General features: G+C 41.4%; 1 protein-coding gene across 3 annotated transcripts in view; it reads right to left on the bottom strand.

The window, feature by feature from the left end:
• Positions 1-12,028, bottom strand: part of SAMD12 (sterile alpha motif domain containing 12) — a 380,122-nt gene that overhangs the window by 205,971 nt on the left and 162,123 nt on the right. For 2 of the 3 annotated variants that reach the window (XM_049632982.1, XM_049632981.1), the window contains exon 3: positions 8,160-8,289. In XM_049632982.1, the coding sequence (XP_049488939.1) occupies positions 8,160-8,289 (130 nt within the window). The remainder of the gene's footprint in view (positions 1-8,159; positions 8,290-12,028) is intronic. The other variant, XM_049632983.1, reaches the window with a different exon arrangement.

The following is a 12,028-nucleotide window of genomic DNA, read 5'->3' as shown; positions in this document are numbered from 1 at the left end:
GAACTTATTTGTATTTCGTCAAGGATTTTAGGTTTACGTTCGTGAAGGACATTGGTCTATGCCATACAATTCTTGTATCTTTGTCAGGTTTTGGTGTTATGGTTATTCTGAACTTATGACTTTGGAAGTACTCCCATTTTCCTCTCTTGTCTCTCTGAATCTACATAGGTTTGGTTATCATTATTTGAATTCATTGCAAAAGGCTTCAGGGCTTAGGCTGTGTACGTGTGGCGGGGGTTGTGATTTAAAATTTATTAGGAGATACGTGGCTATTTATATTTTCCAGCTTTAAGTGGGTGTTAAGTTATAGTTTTTAAGGAACATGTCCATTTCATCTAAGTACATTGGCATAAACTTGTTCATACTATTTTCTTATTGTTTTTTTAATGTATACAGGAAATTTAATGATACCTCCACTTTCTTTCTTGGTATTGTCTATTTTCCTGGTTCGGTCTAGGTAAATGTTTACCAATTTTGTTATCTCTTTAAAGAATCAACTTCATCTTTGTTAATTTTCTTTATTGCTCGTATGTTTATCTCACTGGTTTCAGCTCCTACTTTGGGATGAGTGTGTTCTTTTCTAATGTCTTAAGGTAAACCTTTACTGATTTCAAGTCTTTTTTTAATACAGGTATTTAGTGATATAATTTTCCTCTAAGTTGTCCTGTAGCTGCACAAGACTGATATTTGGAATATTCACGTTTCTATTATCATCCCATTCAAAACATTTTCTCATTTCTGTTGTGATTTTTTTTTCCTTCACCCACGCGGTTCCTGAGTGTGCGTTAAGTTTCTAAGTATTTGGAATTTTCTGGAGATCTTATGAACAATTCCTAATGACATTCTGTTGTGGTCAAAGAATGTGCTTGTAAGACTTCAATGTTTTGAAATTTGCTGAGATTTATTTATACACTTAAGTGCAGTATACCATGGAGGATAATTCTCATGAACTTGAAGAGAGTGTTTGTAAGTTGTTGGGTATGGTGTTCTGCTTGGCATATGGTTGTGGCTATGTACATATTTTCAAATGTACGAATTAACTGTGATTTAAAAAATAATGAAATAGAAAGAATGGACAAGGGGCTAGAATGGAACTATTTAGAGAAAAGGAGGAAGCCAGTGTAGCCAGACTCAAGAGAGAATGACTGCAGCTGAGGAAGCAAGGACCCAGGGGGTGATAGAGGATATCTGGTTAAATCAGAGGCAGAAAAGGCGATTTGTAAAAGAGGGTCATATCATCTTCTGGAAGATGGAGTGGAGGGGAAGAATATTCAGGGAAATGCCATCAGATGGTCTATACCTTCTCCGTGTAGCAGAAGGAGGACATCTACTAGAGATGAAGGAACTCAGAGGCAGACATTTTGGGATCTCCAACCAACAGTTGGCTGGGATGAAGGAAAGGATTGAGGACTATGCCGTGGTTCCCCTGGAGCCTGGTGGCAACAATCTGTCCTTGTAGCAGTCATTAAGGGCTTTCCTCAGCAAAGGTTTCTAACCTGGAACCTAAGTAGGACCTACAGGTGGGTTTCAGTTAAACCTCAGCAGAACCTTCTAATAATTAAACTTTTTACCTATCAACTTAACGTGACAAGTCCTACACCAGGGCTTACCCTGGGAGCTACAGCATGGGTTACTTAATCCAGAGGAGGAGTAAAAAAGGCTTTCTGTAGGAGATGGTGTCTGAACTAAAGCCTGAACGGAAGTTGGGATTATCCAGGTATATGAGTGGCTTTGAGGATGGTAGAAAAGAACATAGCATTTGATGCCTGCAAAGCAGTTTGGCAGGCCTGCAGCTTAGAAGGAAAAGAGAATAAGAAAAACCAAACACTGTAACCACCACCACTCCAACTCTTAGATAAAAGGTTGCTTTTAAAAGTTATGAAATGCACATTCCTGGAGATGTTTGAGCAAAGACTGGCTGGCCGGCTATCTAGGTACACAGGGAGGCATTGTGTTGATTCGGTAAGGGGACCCACTTCCCCACTCTTCCTAGTCCCTTGTGGAAGGACTTCCTGGACTAATGCTCCTGGATCCTCTCCTGCCTTCTGTTTGGTGCCTTTGGAAGCAGGAATTGGGCTTGCTCAGCTAGTGCAATGTTCTTTCCTCTCTTGTGACCTGCATGCCTCATGTAATCTGCTTTCTGTTATGTGGCAAAAGGGACATGGCCAGTCATGCCTGGGAGGGAAAGTCCTATTTTTATTTATTTACTATTTTAGAGAGAGAGTGTGCATATGTGAGTGGAGGAGACAGGCAGAGAGAGAGAGAGAGAGAGAGAGAGAGAGAGAGAGAGAGAGAAGGAGGGAGGGAGGGAGAGGGAGATCTTAAGCAGGCACCACGCTCAGTGCGGAGCCTGACACAGGGCTCAATCCCACAATCCCGGGATCATGACCTGAGCCGAAATGAAGAGTTGAATGCTCAACCAACTGAGGCACCCAGCCCCACCTCCCTCCACCCCCTGGAATGCCTAATTTAGAGGGAAAATAGTCTGAGCAAACCAATTTGTCTGAAGACCTAAACGACATTCTCCAAAAAGCTTTATCAGGAATGAAGCTGATATTCTGATCTCCATGTACACATTACATTTAAAGGAATATTTTTTTTATCGACCTCATAAAACCTGGGATGACATCTAACCCCCTTCCCAACATTTAGAAGTCTATTATCCTGGATCATCAAGACAACCAGATTCAGTACCCTTGGTTTGGGAATTCTGAAGAGTGGAAAGGTGATATTAGTAAGCTTTCGCCATCAAAAGGGGTTAAAAGCAATATATGTTGTTATTGGAAAATTAACTTTTGGGAAACTTCGGCCTTGATGATGTCAGAAACTTTACTATGCAAATCTACGCTGCTTGAGATTAAAAAAAAAAATGTAGAGTAGTTCATACAAAAAGAGATAGGTAACAAAACACAAAGACATAGAAAAGTAAAACACAGTATCCAGAGGGAAAACAGCAACAAGAAAATGTACAGATGAGGCACTGTCTGTAAATATGCCCAGACTTTATGTGGCTATATTGGATTCTATTAAGTAGTACACTCATACCTAGTCACATAAAGTAACCATTCTTCTTCTTGTGATACTTGTTAACTATACAGCCCATAGTCCCTATGGGTAACTCCAACCATAGTAAAGAGGAGGGCAATAGCAGAAGGTGAAGGGGTGAAAAAGAGAAATCAGCACTGAAGGGAATAATGTTAGCAAAGTCACAGAGCCACAAGCCAAAGGTCTGAAAGAGACAGAGGTTTCCCTTTTGTTCAATAACCTAGGCAGAAGTGCCACATTTCAGGGTGCTACATCTCAGCAGAACATTTTGAAGAGGGGAAAAGAAGAGGTACGGGGTGTGTTTGAAGGACAAAAAGAACAGAAATATTCACTTATGTCGCAGGAGACCACTGGGAAGTACTACAAATCAATACTGACCACTTGCAGGGGATATTCATATGATGAGTATTTATTCCTGCAGACATCTGGACATTTGAAGAATTCCCATTGCTGTGCCACAAAGCAGACTCCACGGAAACCTTTTACACATTCAAAATAACTTTTAAAAATATTTTATATTCTAGGGAACTCTAAGTGCTTCACCCATAAAAAATAAGCCTTTCAAGTTGGCAGGGGAAAGAACCCTTTCCAGATGGAGAACTTGATGCTGAAGGAGGTAAACTCACTTCAGCAGCCACGGGAACAACACAAGGCACAGCCAGGGGCTGAAATCGCCTCAAACCTGAAAATATTCTTAACTGTGCATAAAAGAGAATCTGAAAGTTGCCTGTGAGCTTACACCTGGCCCCAGTAGAGCTTCCTCATCAGCATTCCAAGCCAGCCTCAGAAAGCTGGAGAGAGAATCTTGCAAGCACAGGAAAATAGACAAATTTCTTTCCTTCAAGCCTAATCTGATGATTTAAATCTATCTATCCTAACGCCTCTCAGGTGTTCTAACTATCTTATGCCTTTTAAGAGTGTAAGAGCGCTTCTGCAGGGAGGTAACACTAGTAACTTCTCCTCTGATTAAACACATCTGCCACAAAATAGCAGGTGCCTTCTGGACACAATGAGATTCTCAGAAATTCTAGTAGGAAACTTGCAAAAGGTTTCGAATGCTCCTATACTGAAACACATTTTAACTTTTCTTAGATTTTGGAGATAAAGGGGGGAATGTTTGTGTACAATGCAGTGTCTTTCAAACAAAGGCTTAAAAAATATTAATGGACTTGCTGCCTAAAACATAAAAAAGGAATTGAGCTACTGAAGTTAAAATGGTAATTTTCAAAAAAGGTTAAAACCAGTATTCTCATAAAATACAAAATGAACACGTTTAAGGTTTGTTTTTAACTCATTAGTGAAGAAGCTAGTAAGATATAATACGCAGGAGAAAGATACTACAAAGGAGAATCCAAAGAGCAAACACACGTAGATCAGCGAGAGTAAATGAAGGTGGCAATGGCAGGCAAAAGTCAGATTTTCCACAGTGGCTAGGAAAGCCAGCTGAACCTCTGTGGGACAGAATTTACACATCCACAACAAGGATTATTTTGTATCGCTATCAGCTATCTACAACGTAAGGAGTTGTAAAAACAGCTCCGTGGAATTAGATAGCCCCAAATGGTGTGCTATTGACGAGGCACAGTTTTTCACAGAAGCCCAATTTTTTCCCTGCACAGACCACTGACTGTCTTATTTATTTCTGTATTCCCCAAACCCGGTACAAGGTAGATGCTCCATAAATACCTGCAAATGGATAAATGTCTACTATGTATCAGGCGTTAAGCTAGGCCCTTCACGAGCATCATTCCATTTAATTCTCCCGACAACTCTTAAAATATTTATTCTCATTTCACTGATGAAAAACTAACTCGTGTAATATTGTATAGATATTGCTTGTCAAAGGTTGGGGGTGGAGGACAAGCAGGGAGGATCACACTCAGGTCTGTGAAAGCCCTTTTTTCTTTTTTCCATTTAATATATGTCCTTTTTATTTGCCATCACTGTACCATCTGCCTCTAAATTAAGGGGCTGTTTATATGTTATACTGGTATGACACACTTGCTTGATAAGCATGATATTGGAGACCCACCCTTTAAGAAAAAGCAAAGGAACAGCAACACTCAAGAGGATCTAGGCATAAATAAGAGACAGGTGAGCATTTTTGTTGCGGCCTTGCAGATAAGCACAGGATATTTACCAGCCTAGACTACCCTCACCCTGCCACCCCCAGTTGCTCATTTCCCAGTTTTCAGGATAATAAAGACAGACGAATTCAACACTGTTTATGTGTGTTGTTTTCACCAAAATCAGAACAGCACTTAGGAGAACAGCAGCAGCTATTCAGAACAGAAGCAGCGTTCAATGCATGCTTCCCAGGACCATGAACTCCTTTCACAGCAACACTATGAGGCAGGTACTGGTACCATCCTCTTTTTGCAGATAAAGAAAGCTGAAGGGCACCAGTGACCTTCACAAGATGACACAACACAGCTGCAGCTCTGGGCTTCCACCCGGCACCTGTCAGCACTGCCGGCCCTCACCCTCAGTAGTCCACTGTTTTTTGGGGGCTGGCGACATTTGCTCTGTTACTATAGGTCTCAATTTTTCACAGACCTCTCTGTCCTGCTTATCACAGCCTAGTCTCCAAGGGCACGGAGATCCCCCCAGCCTCCAGCATCCTAGGGCTGGTCACCGCGGGCCAGCTGCAGTCCCGTCTATTATCTGACCACTTGGTGCTTGTGATCATTCAGGTATTTCACATTCATATTTGGAGAGGCGAGGCCCAGAGAACAGGGGAAGAGAGTGGCTTTCTGAGGCCTCATAGGTGAATGTCAAAAAGATGTGGGCCAATAGTTAATGTGAAATCATTCTCTCTGTTCCCTGAGTCCCCAATAATTTTCTGCTTTCCTTTCTTGCCTGAAAAAAGGCTGCCCTTAGAATGAAGAGTATGTTTTTAAACACATCCAGATGAGTCTTGACATGATAGCAAAATGCTGACATGTAGAAGGTGTCAAGAAATGGCCAACTTAGTAGTTTACTTAATATTATTTCATTTAGTCTTCATAACAACTCTTGCGGACAGGTAGTATTATCATCTTTATTTTGGAGATGAAGAGGGAGGTTAAATAACTCAACCACCTAAAGCAGCTTGCCTGGGATTTCAAGAAGGTTGTGGTTTACCAGTATCAGTGGCATTTCATGGAGACCAAATGTGCCACTAGAAGCAATGACAGGTGTATCTCATGTCCACACTCTCTTTCTTCAAGTCACTTAGCAGAAAGCCTTGGGAAGTGGTACCATTGACTCGGAGCACTGAAGCATGGGACCTTTACTTCTAAGGGATGTAATGCCCCTCCCTGACAAACCATTATAAATGCCTCCCTTCCCTCAAGGGTATCCCATAATGCCCGCCCATAATAAAAGATAACACTACTTTCAAACAAGATCATGAAAAAGGCTTTGCCTTTACTCTATCACACAGGCATTAAGAAACATTAAGCACACATTTTGGGATGAAGGCGACCATAATCAGTCAAATGGTTACTGATTACTTAAGGGGTGGAAAAACAGACTCTGAGATGCTCTTGTATTGTTAAGGGAGGGCCAAAGAAAAAACAATTTGACACTTGGAATCTAAGCTAAGTTCTGACAGTGCCTTCAGAATTTCAGGAATTTCACCTAAAAAGCCATTTTATTCTACTTGGGGGTGGGGGGGAAGCAAAGTGAATTAATTAAGTACAATTTTAACACTTCACTCTCTGTTAACTACTCAGCCTGAGCTACACTTGGGTGTGCTCCTTAAATATTAAAACATTACCAGTTTGGTCAGAAGGAATCTAGGAAAATCCAGCTCAGGATTTGAAAAATATTCTTTAGGGGCACCTAGGTGGCTCAATCAGTTAAGCGTCTGCCTTTGGCTCAGGTTATGATCTCACAGTTCATGAGATCAAGCCCCGCGTCAGGCTCTGTGCTGACATCTCAGAGCCTGGAGCCTGCTTAGGATTCTGTGTCTCCCTCTCTCTGCCCCTCCCTCGCTTGCACTCTGTCTCTCAAAAATAAACATAAAAAAAAAAAAGAAAAGAAAAGAAAAATGTTCTTTAGTATTAGAAACCTTTTTTCCAAATGAAGTTTTTCATATAATTCAAACATGTAAAACAGATATAAAGGGAGCTGGTTTAGTTGACACACTTATCTCTACCCAAAGCACACCCCATCCCGTTGTCAACCTTTAGCGCACCCAAGGGCTCCACGGAACACACTTTGAAAACCACCCAGTTTGGAAAGAGGCTTGGTATCCACAGTGCTGGGCTACTCAAGATCAAGTCACTTTCCCACTAGAGGATAGTCTTCTCTTGGAAAAGGGGAAGGATCTGGACTAGAATCAGGACTCCTCAACACGTTTTTCCTCTGAAGCGCAGTTTTAGTGCACAGAGCATGTTTTTCAGTCCTGTGTTTCATCACAGTGTTTGCAACGGGAGAGGGACAAGGGGAGGGACGAGGCCCATATTCATGCAGACCCTCAGGGTGGGAGGGGAACACAGGGGAAGTGTGAAGATGCCCTTGTTCTGATGGGCTCCCACGGCGGGCCCTATCGACTTCTTCTCACCCAGCCTGTTCTCCAATCGAGAGACAGGATCCTAAGGGCTTTTACAGTTCATTATACTGTCATGGTTTCTGCTTCCAAGTGTCTCTTGGCCTTCAAATATAATACTCAGAGCCCCTTGCTGTAAATGGAATCTTCATTTGTGCTTTGAAGGTATTCATCTCAGGGACTGTAAGTATTATCATATTCACCTCAGAATTTTCCCGTTTAGAAATCTTTCCTACTTAGAACATCAAATACTGATCCCGCAAACCCAGATAATTTGGAAGACTTCCTTCCTTTTCTCTAGGATTGGTACACATTTTCTCTAGAGTCCCCCACCCACCCCCTTAGCTTGACTCCCACATACTTGTACTGAACCCGCAGAATCCAAGCTTCTCTAGAACTTCTTATGCTTATTCAGTAGCATAATTTGCATGGGTCTGGAATCCATTCTCCTTTTAAAGTAAGCAAACCCATGCCAGAAAATTTCAGTAGGGAGATGCAGTTCATTGTAAGGGTATGGGAAAGGCCACCGTGATGGGGAGAGAAAGAGGGAGTAAAATATTTTGGATGCCGCATACTTTACCAGTTATGTCATGCTGTTTGAATGACTCACTGTAGATCTGATACTGATTCGGACAATGTTTCTTCAACCACTTGCAGACATCCTGCTGAGTCCACAGAGCCACTGGTTTTGACAGCTTCACTGTAGCCGACTATAAATGAAGAAGGAAAAGGTTAATGTCAGCCCCATGACAGTGCCCAGAAAGGAACTACTGTTAGAAGTCCTAGAGGGTGTGGTCAAGGCTACAGGCTGGAATCCCTGAAGGTAAGTATCTGGCTCTTTTCCTCCTAACCTCTATAGACCTTTTCCACACCCATGAAAACCAGAAGAAAAGGTCTGGGTGGAAAAGGCCATGAAAATTATACTTATCCTCAAGTTATCATCTCCACTGGAAAAAGTCCCCAGAAAGTAGTGTTTTCTGACAAACACTTCAACAGTAAGACAATGCTATTGCTAAGCATTTAATTAAATTTTAGGGGTGAAATAGCTGCCCCCAAATGGCCTTTCTTTGTATTCCACAAAAGTGTCCATTTTGAGATCTCTAGGGTCTAGTGCACACTAGCCCTGGCAGGCGCTAATAATTATTTCAGGAACGAATGTTATTGGATTTAGATACCTACGTACTAAAGAGTGCACACTGGCCTGGGAGTGGTCCTGTAAAGTGTAGGAATTAGTTATGTCACAGCGGGGAAGCAAAAAGTCAATTCTGCCAGCATGTGGAGAATGGTAATAAGATAATGGGGTGGCTAAACCTGATGTAGAAGCCAACTAATTAAGGCCTTTTATTGCTCAACAGATCTTTCAGGAAGGGGTTTATGAAACAAAACAAAGGTGTGTTAGGACCTAGCCTTTGACAGAATTAATTCATCAATTAATGTGCATCAGCTCTGTGCCAGATGCCCATCTTCCTCATGGATCCTAACAAGTTGGCTGGGACAAGATGAAAGCTTAGTTTTTTTATATTTTTTTATCAGCATTTGTCAAAAATCTAGGATTGTAATATAGAAAAATCTTTAAAGGATATTCGGCAGCACCCAGACCTGGTCAATGTCCCTTCTCACTAGGGATCATTCACTTTTACTTCTCTTTCAATCTTTCAGATTAAGGCAAAGAGAGCCTCAATTTTGTAGGACTGTGATTTAATATCTTTCGAATACCTGCTAACATTTCTGACAAAGAGGGCACGCTTTGCCATTACAACCTTCATCAGAAAGCAACACACCTAGCGACTGTTTGATTTTATTTTTATTATATTTAAGGTTACTTTTGTATTATGGCAAATAAAGGCAAAAAAAAATTTATTTTCAGTAGTAATATCTAGTTTGCTTTTATTTATTTTTAGTGTTTATTTTTGAGAGAGAGAGAGAGAGAGAATGAGAGGAAATATGAATCTGAAGCAGGTTCCAGGCTCTGAGCTGTCAGCACAGAGCCCAACGTGGGACTCAAACCCACGATCTGAGAGATCATGACCTGAGTCAGACAGTCAACTGACTGAGCCACCCAGGTGCCCCTAGTTTGCTTTTAAAACAAATTTGAGTTTAAAAACCGTTGGTCAATTAAAAAAATGAAGGGAATGAACAGTGATATAGATGGTAACAAGATACTAACAGAAGTCACATGCACATGATTCACATTTGTGAAACACAGTGCTCAGGTGTTTCTTTTTTCTGTTAGTATATTTCCAATAGGATTCTTTGGGCCATGACTTACAAAATCATCACAAGCAATAGTTTTTACTTTTTGCTAATTTACAATTTTTTCTTTCACTTTTATTGTGGTAGATTATATTTCTCAAGGATGACTTTATACATGTACATATATACACATCCGTACACATATATCTGTTCTTCATTCATTGTACTTGATATTCCTACACTGATATTTGGGGTTGATGTTCTTTTTCCTTGAATTTTGGCAAGGTCTGTAGTGGTTCTGGCCAGTGGAGCACAGTGGAAGTGATTGACTTCTAAGGCAAGGTCACAAAAAAGATACAACTTCTGCCTGGCTCATCCTCTTTGGCATTCAGCTTTGGAACCCAGCCACATGCTGTGGGGAAGCTCAGACCACGTGAAGAGATGATGTGTAGAAATTTTGGCCAATCCCCAAACTGATGTTTCAGCTGACAGCCAGCACCAACCAACCATCAGACAAATGAGTCAACAAGTTGCAGATGATTCCAGCCATCAGTCTTTGAATCTTCCAGCTGAGGCTCCCAGACACCAGGATGCAGAGACAAGCCATCCCTGCTGTGCCCTGAGTGAATTCCTGACTCGCATAATCCATGAGCATCATAAACCATTGTCTTTCATCACGAAGTTCAGGTACCATGTTCTATAATGTTAGTAACAATTACAATACTAAGTTATATGCTGGTGAGGATAGATGTGTTACAACTGTGCTCTCAGAATGCCATGCATTTAAGAGATGCTATGCAGCCATGATGAATAAGTGAATGGATTAATGAAATGAACCCAGCAGTGAATTTCAAGCATAGCGTTTTGCTGCTTTCCACCCACTGTGTCTTGCTCCCACGTGGCTCCTAGTCAAACGTATCAGCCTCTTCCTTCCACACCCCATATCCCTGAGTCACAGGCTGTCCACCATGGTCCCTCTAAGCTCTGTATGCACCCGTATCAATTGTTCTAATTTTGATGAGCGAGGAGGGCCTCTGAGGGGGTTGGTGCAAATGAGTTAATGTTTTGTTGTTTGGTTTCTTATTTGCTCGTCATTCCCTCTTTTCCTTTCCATGATGAGGAAACTAGAATTTTGGCTCTTTTAGCTAGAAATGCACTACCATCATGTTTTACAAGTCTGAATCTGGCTCCTTCCTGCGCTAAAAATTTTTCTTCAGATTAACTAAATTAGTTCATAACTGACACATCATTACCCTGAAACCCTTTACAAGTTTACTGCAGGTAAAGCTAATCACATCTTTTGAAAACTCCTATAAACCAATTATAGGACAGCTGTAAATTAGGAAGGGAAAGACAAGAGGGTGAAGTTGCTTATATATCAATATACTAAATTTCCTGGAAGAGCACCTTTAACTTGCTCATTTCTTAGGAAACAGAGGCCCCTTGGCACAAAGTAAAGCCCCCTCAACTGGGCTTCAGGTCGAGATTAACCCATACATGCCAAGTGAACTCAGGATGCATCCCCATCAGCCCCCAAGTATGCTTTGTTACAAATTATCCCTTTGTCATAAATTCGGATGTTCTGCGGCTAACGTGCAAGGAGGTGCCTTGCTTTTCCTTCAGAATATACTCTTACTAAGCAGTAATTTGGTATCACTTGCTCGGAGGGCAATACACTCAATGCTTTAGGCACAGATTTTTAAGACTGCAGGAACCTACATGGATCTGCCTCCATGTCAACTGGCATAAATAAAATGGGGAGGGATAAAGATTCCTATCGTTGGGCAATTGCTTGTCTCTTCTTACTCAGATAGTGATAAAAGCACTGGCCCCATTTATTAGCCAATTCTTAGCCTTGGCTTTATTATGGAATTATTAATTTGCCACACATTAATTGGTTAAGAGCTATAAAGACTCCACTTCCCTCAGTATCCAGCTGCTTATGGATTCTCAGAGCCGACTTCATTTTTTCTGCCTGAACTGCTCTTTGCACAGCACCCGGGTGAACTTCAGTCACTTCTCCCATCACGATTACCCCATCCCCAGTAGCAACCAGATTTTGGAAGTGAATGCCATAACCTAACTCTTTTAAAGAGCTTAACTTCCATGTGTCATTTGGAACAACAATGAGCATATGTCAAACCCACGTCAATCTACTTACAGCATCTTCCCACTGGGAGGTACAGAGTTGTCAAACCTAATAGCTCCATAGTGATGTTTCAACCGCCCTCCTTTGCTCTGCTATACTCACAGCTT

The sequence above is a fragment of the Panthera uncia genome, chromosome F2 (genome assembly GCF_023721935.1).
Source record: "Panthera uncia isolate 11264 chromosome F2, Puncia_PCG_1.0, whole genome shotgun sequence".
Taxonomy (NCBI): domain Eukaryota; kingdom Metazoa; phylum Chordata; class Mammalia; order Carnivora; family Felidae; genus Panthera; species Panthera uncia.
This window is presented reverse-complemented; position numbering and strand designations above follow the sequence as displayed.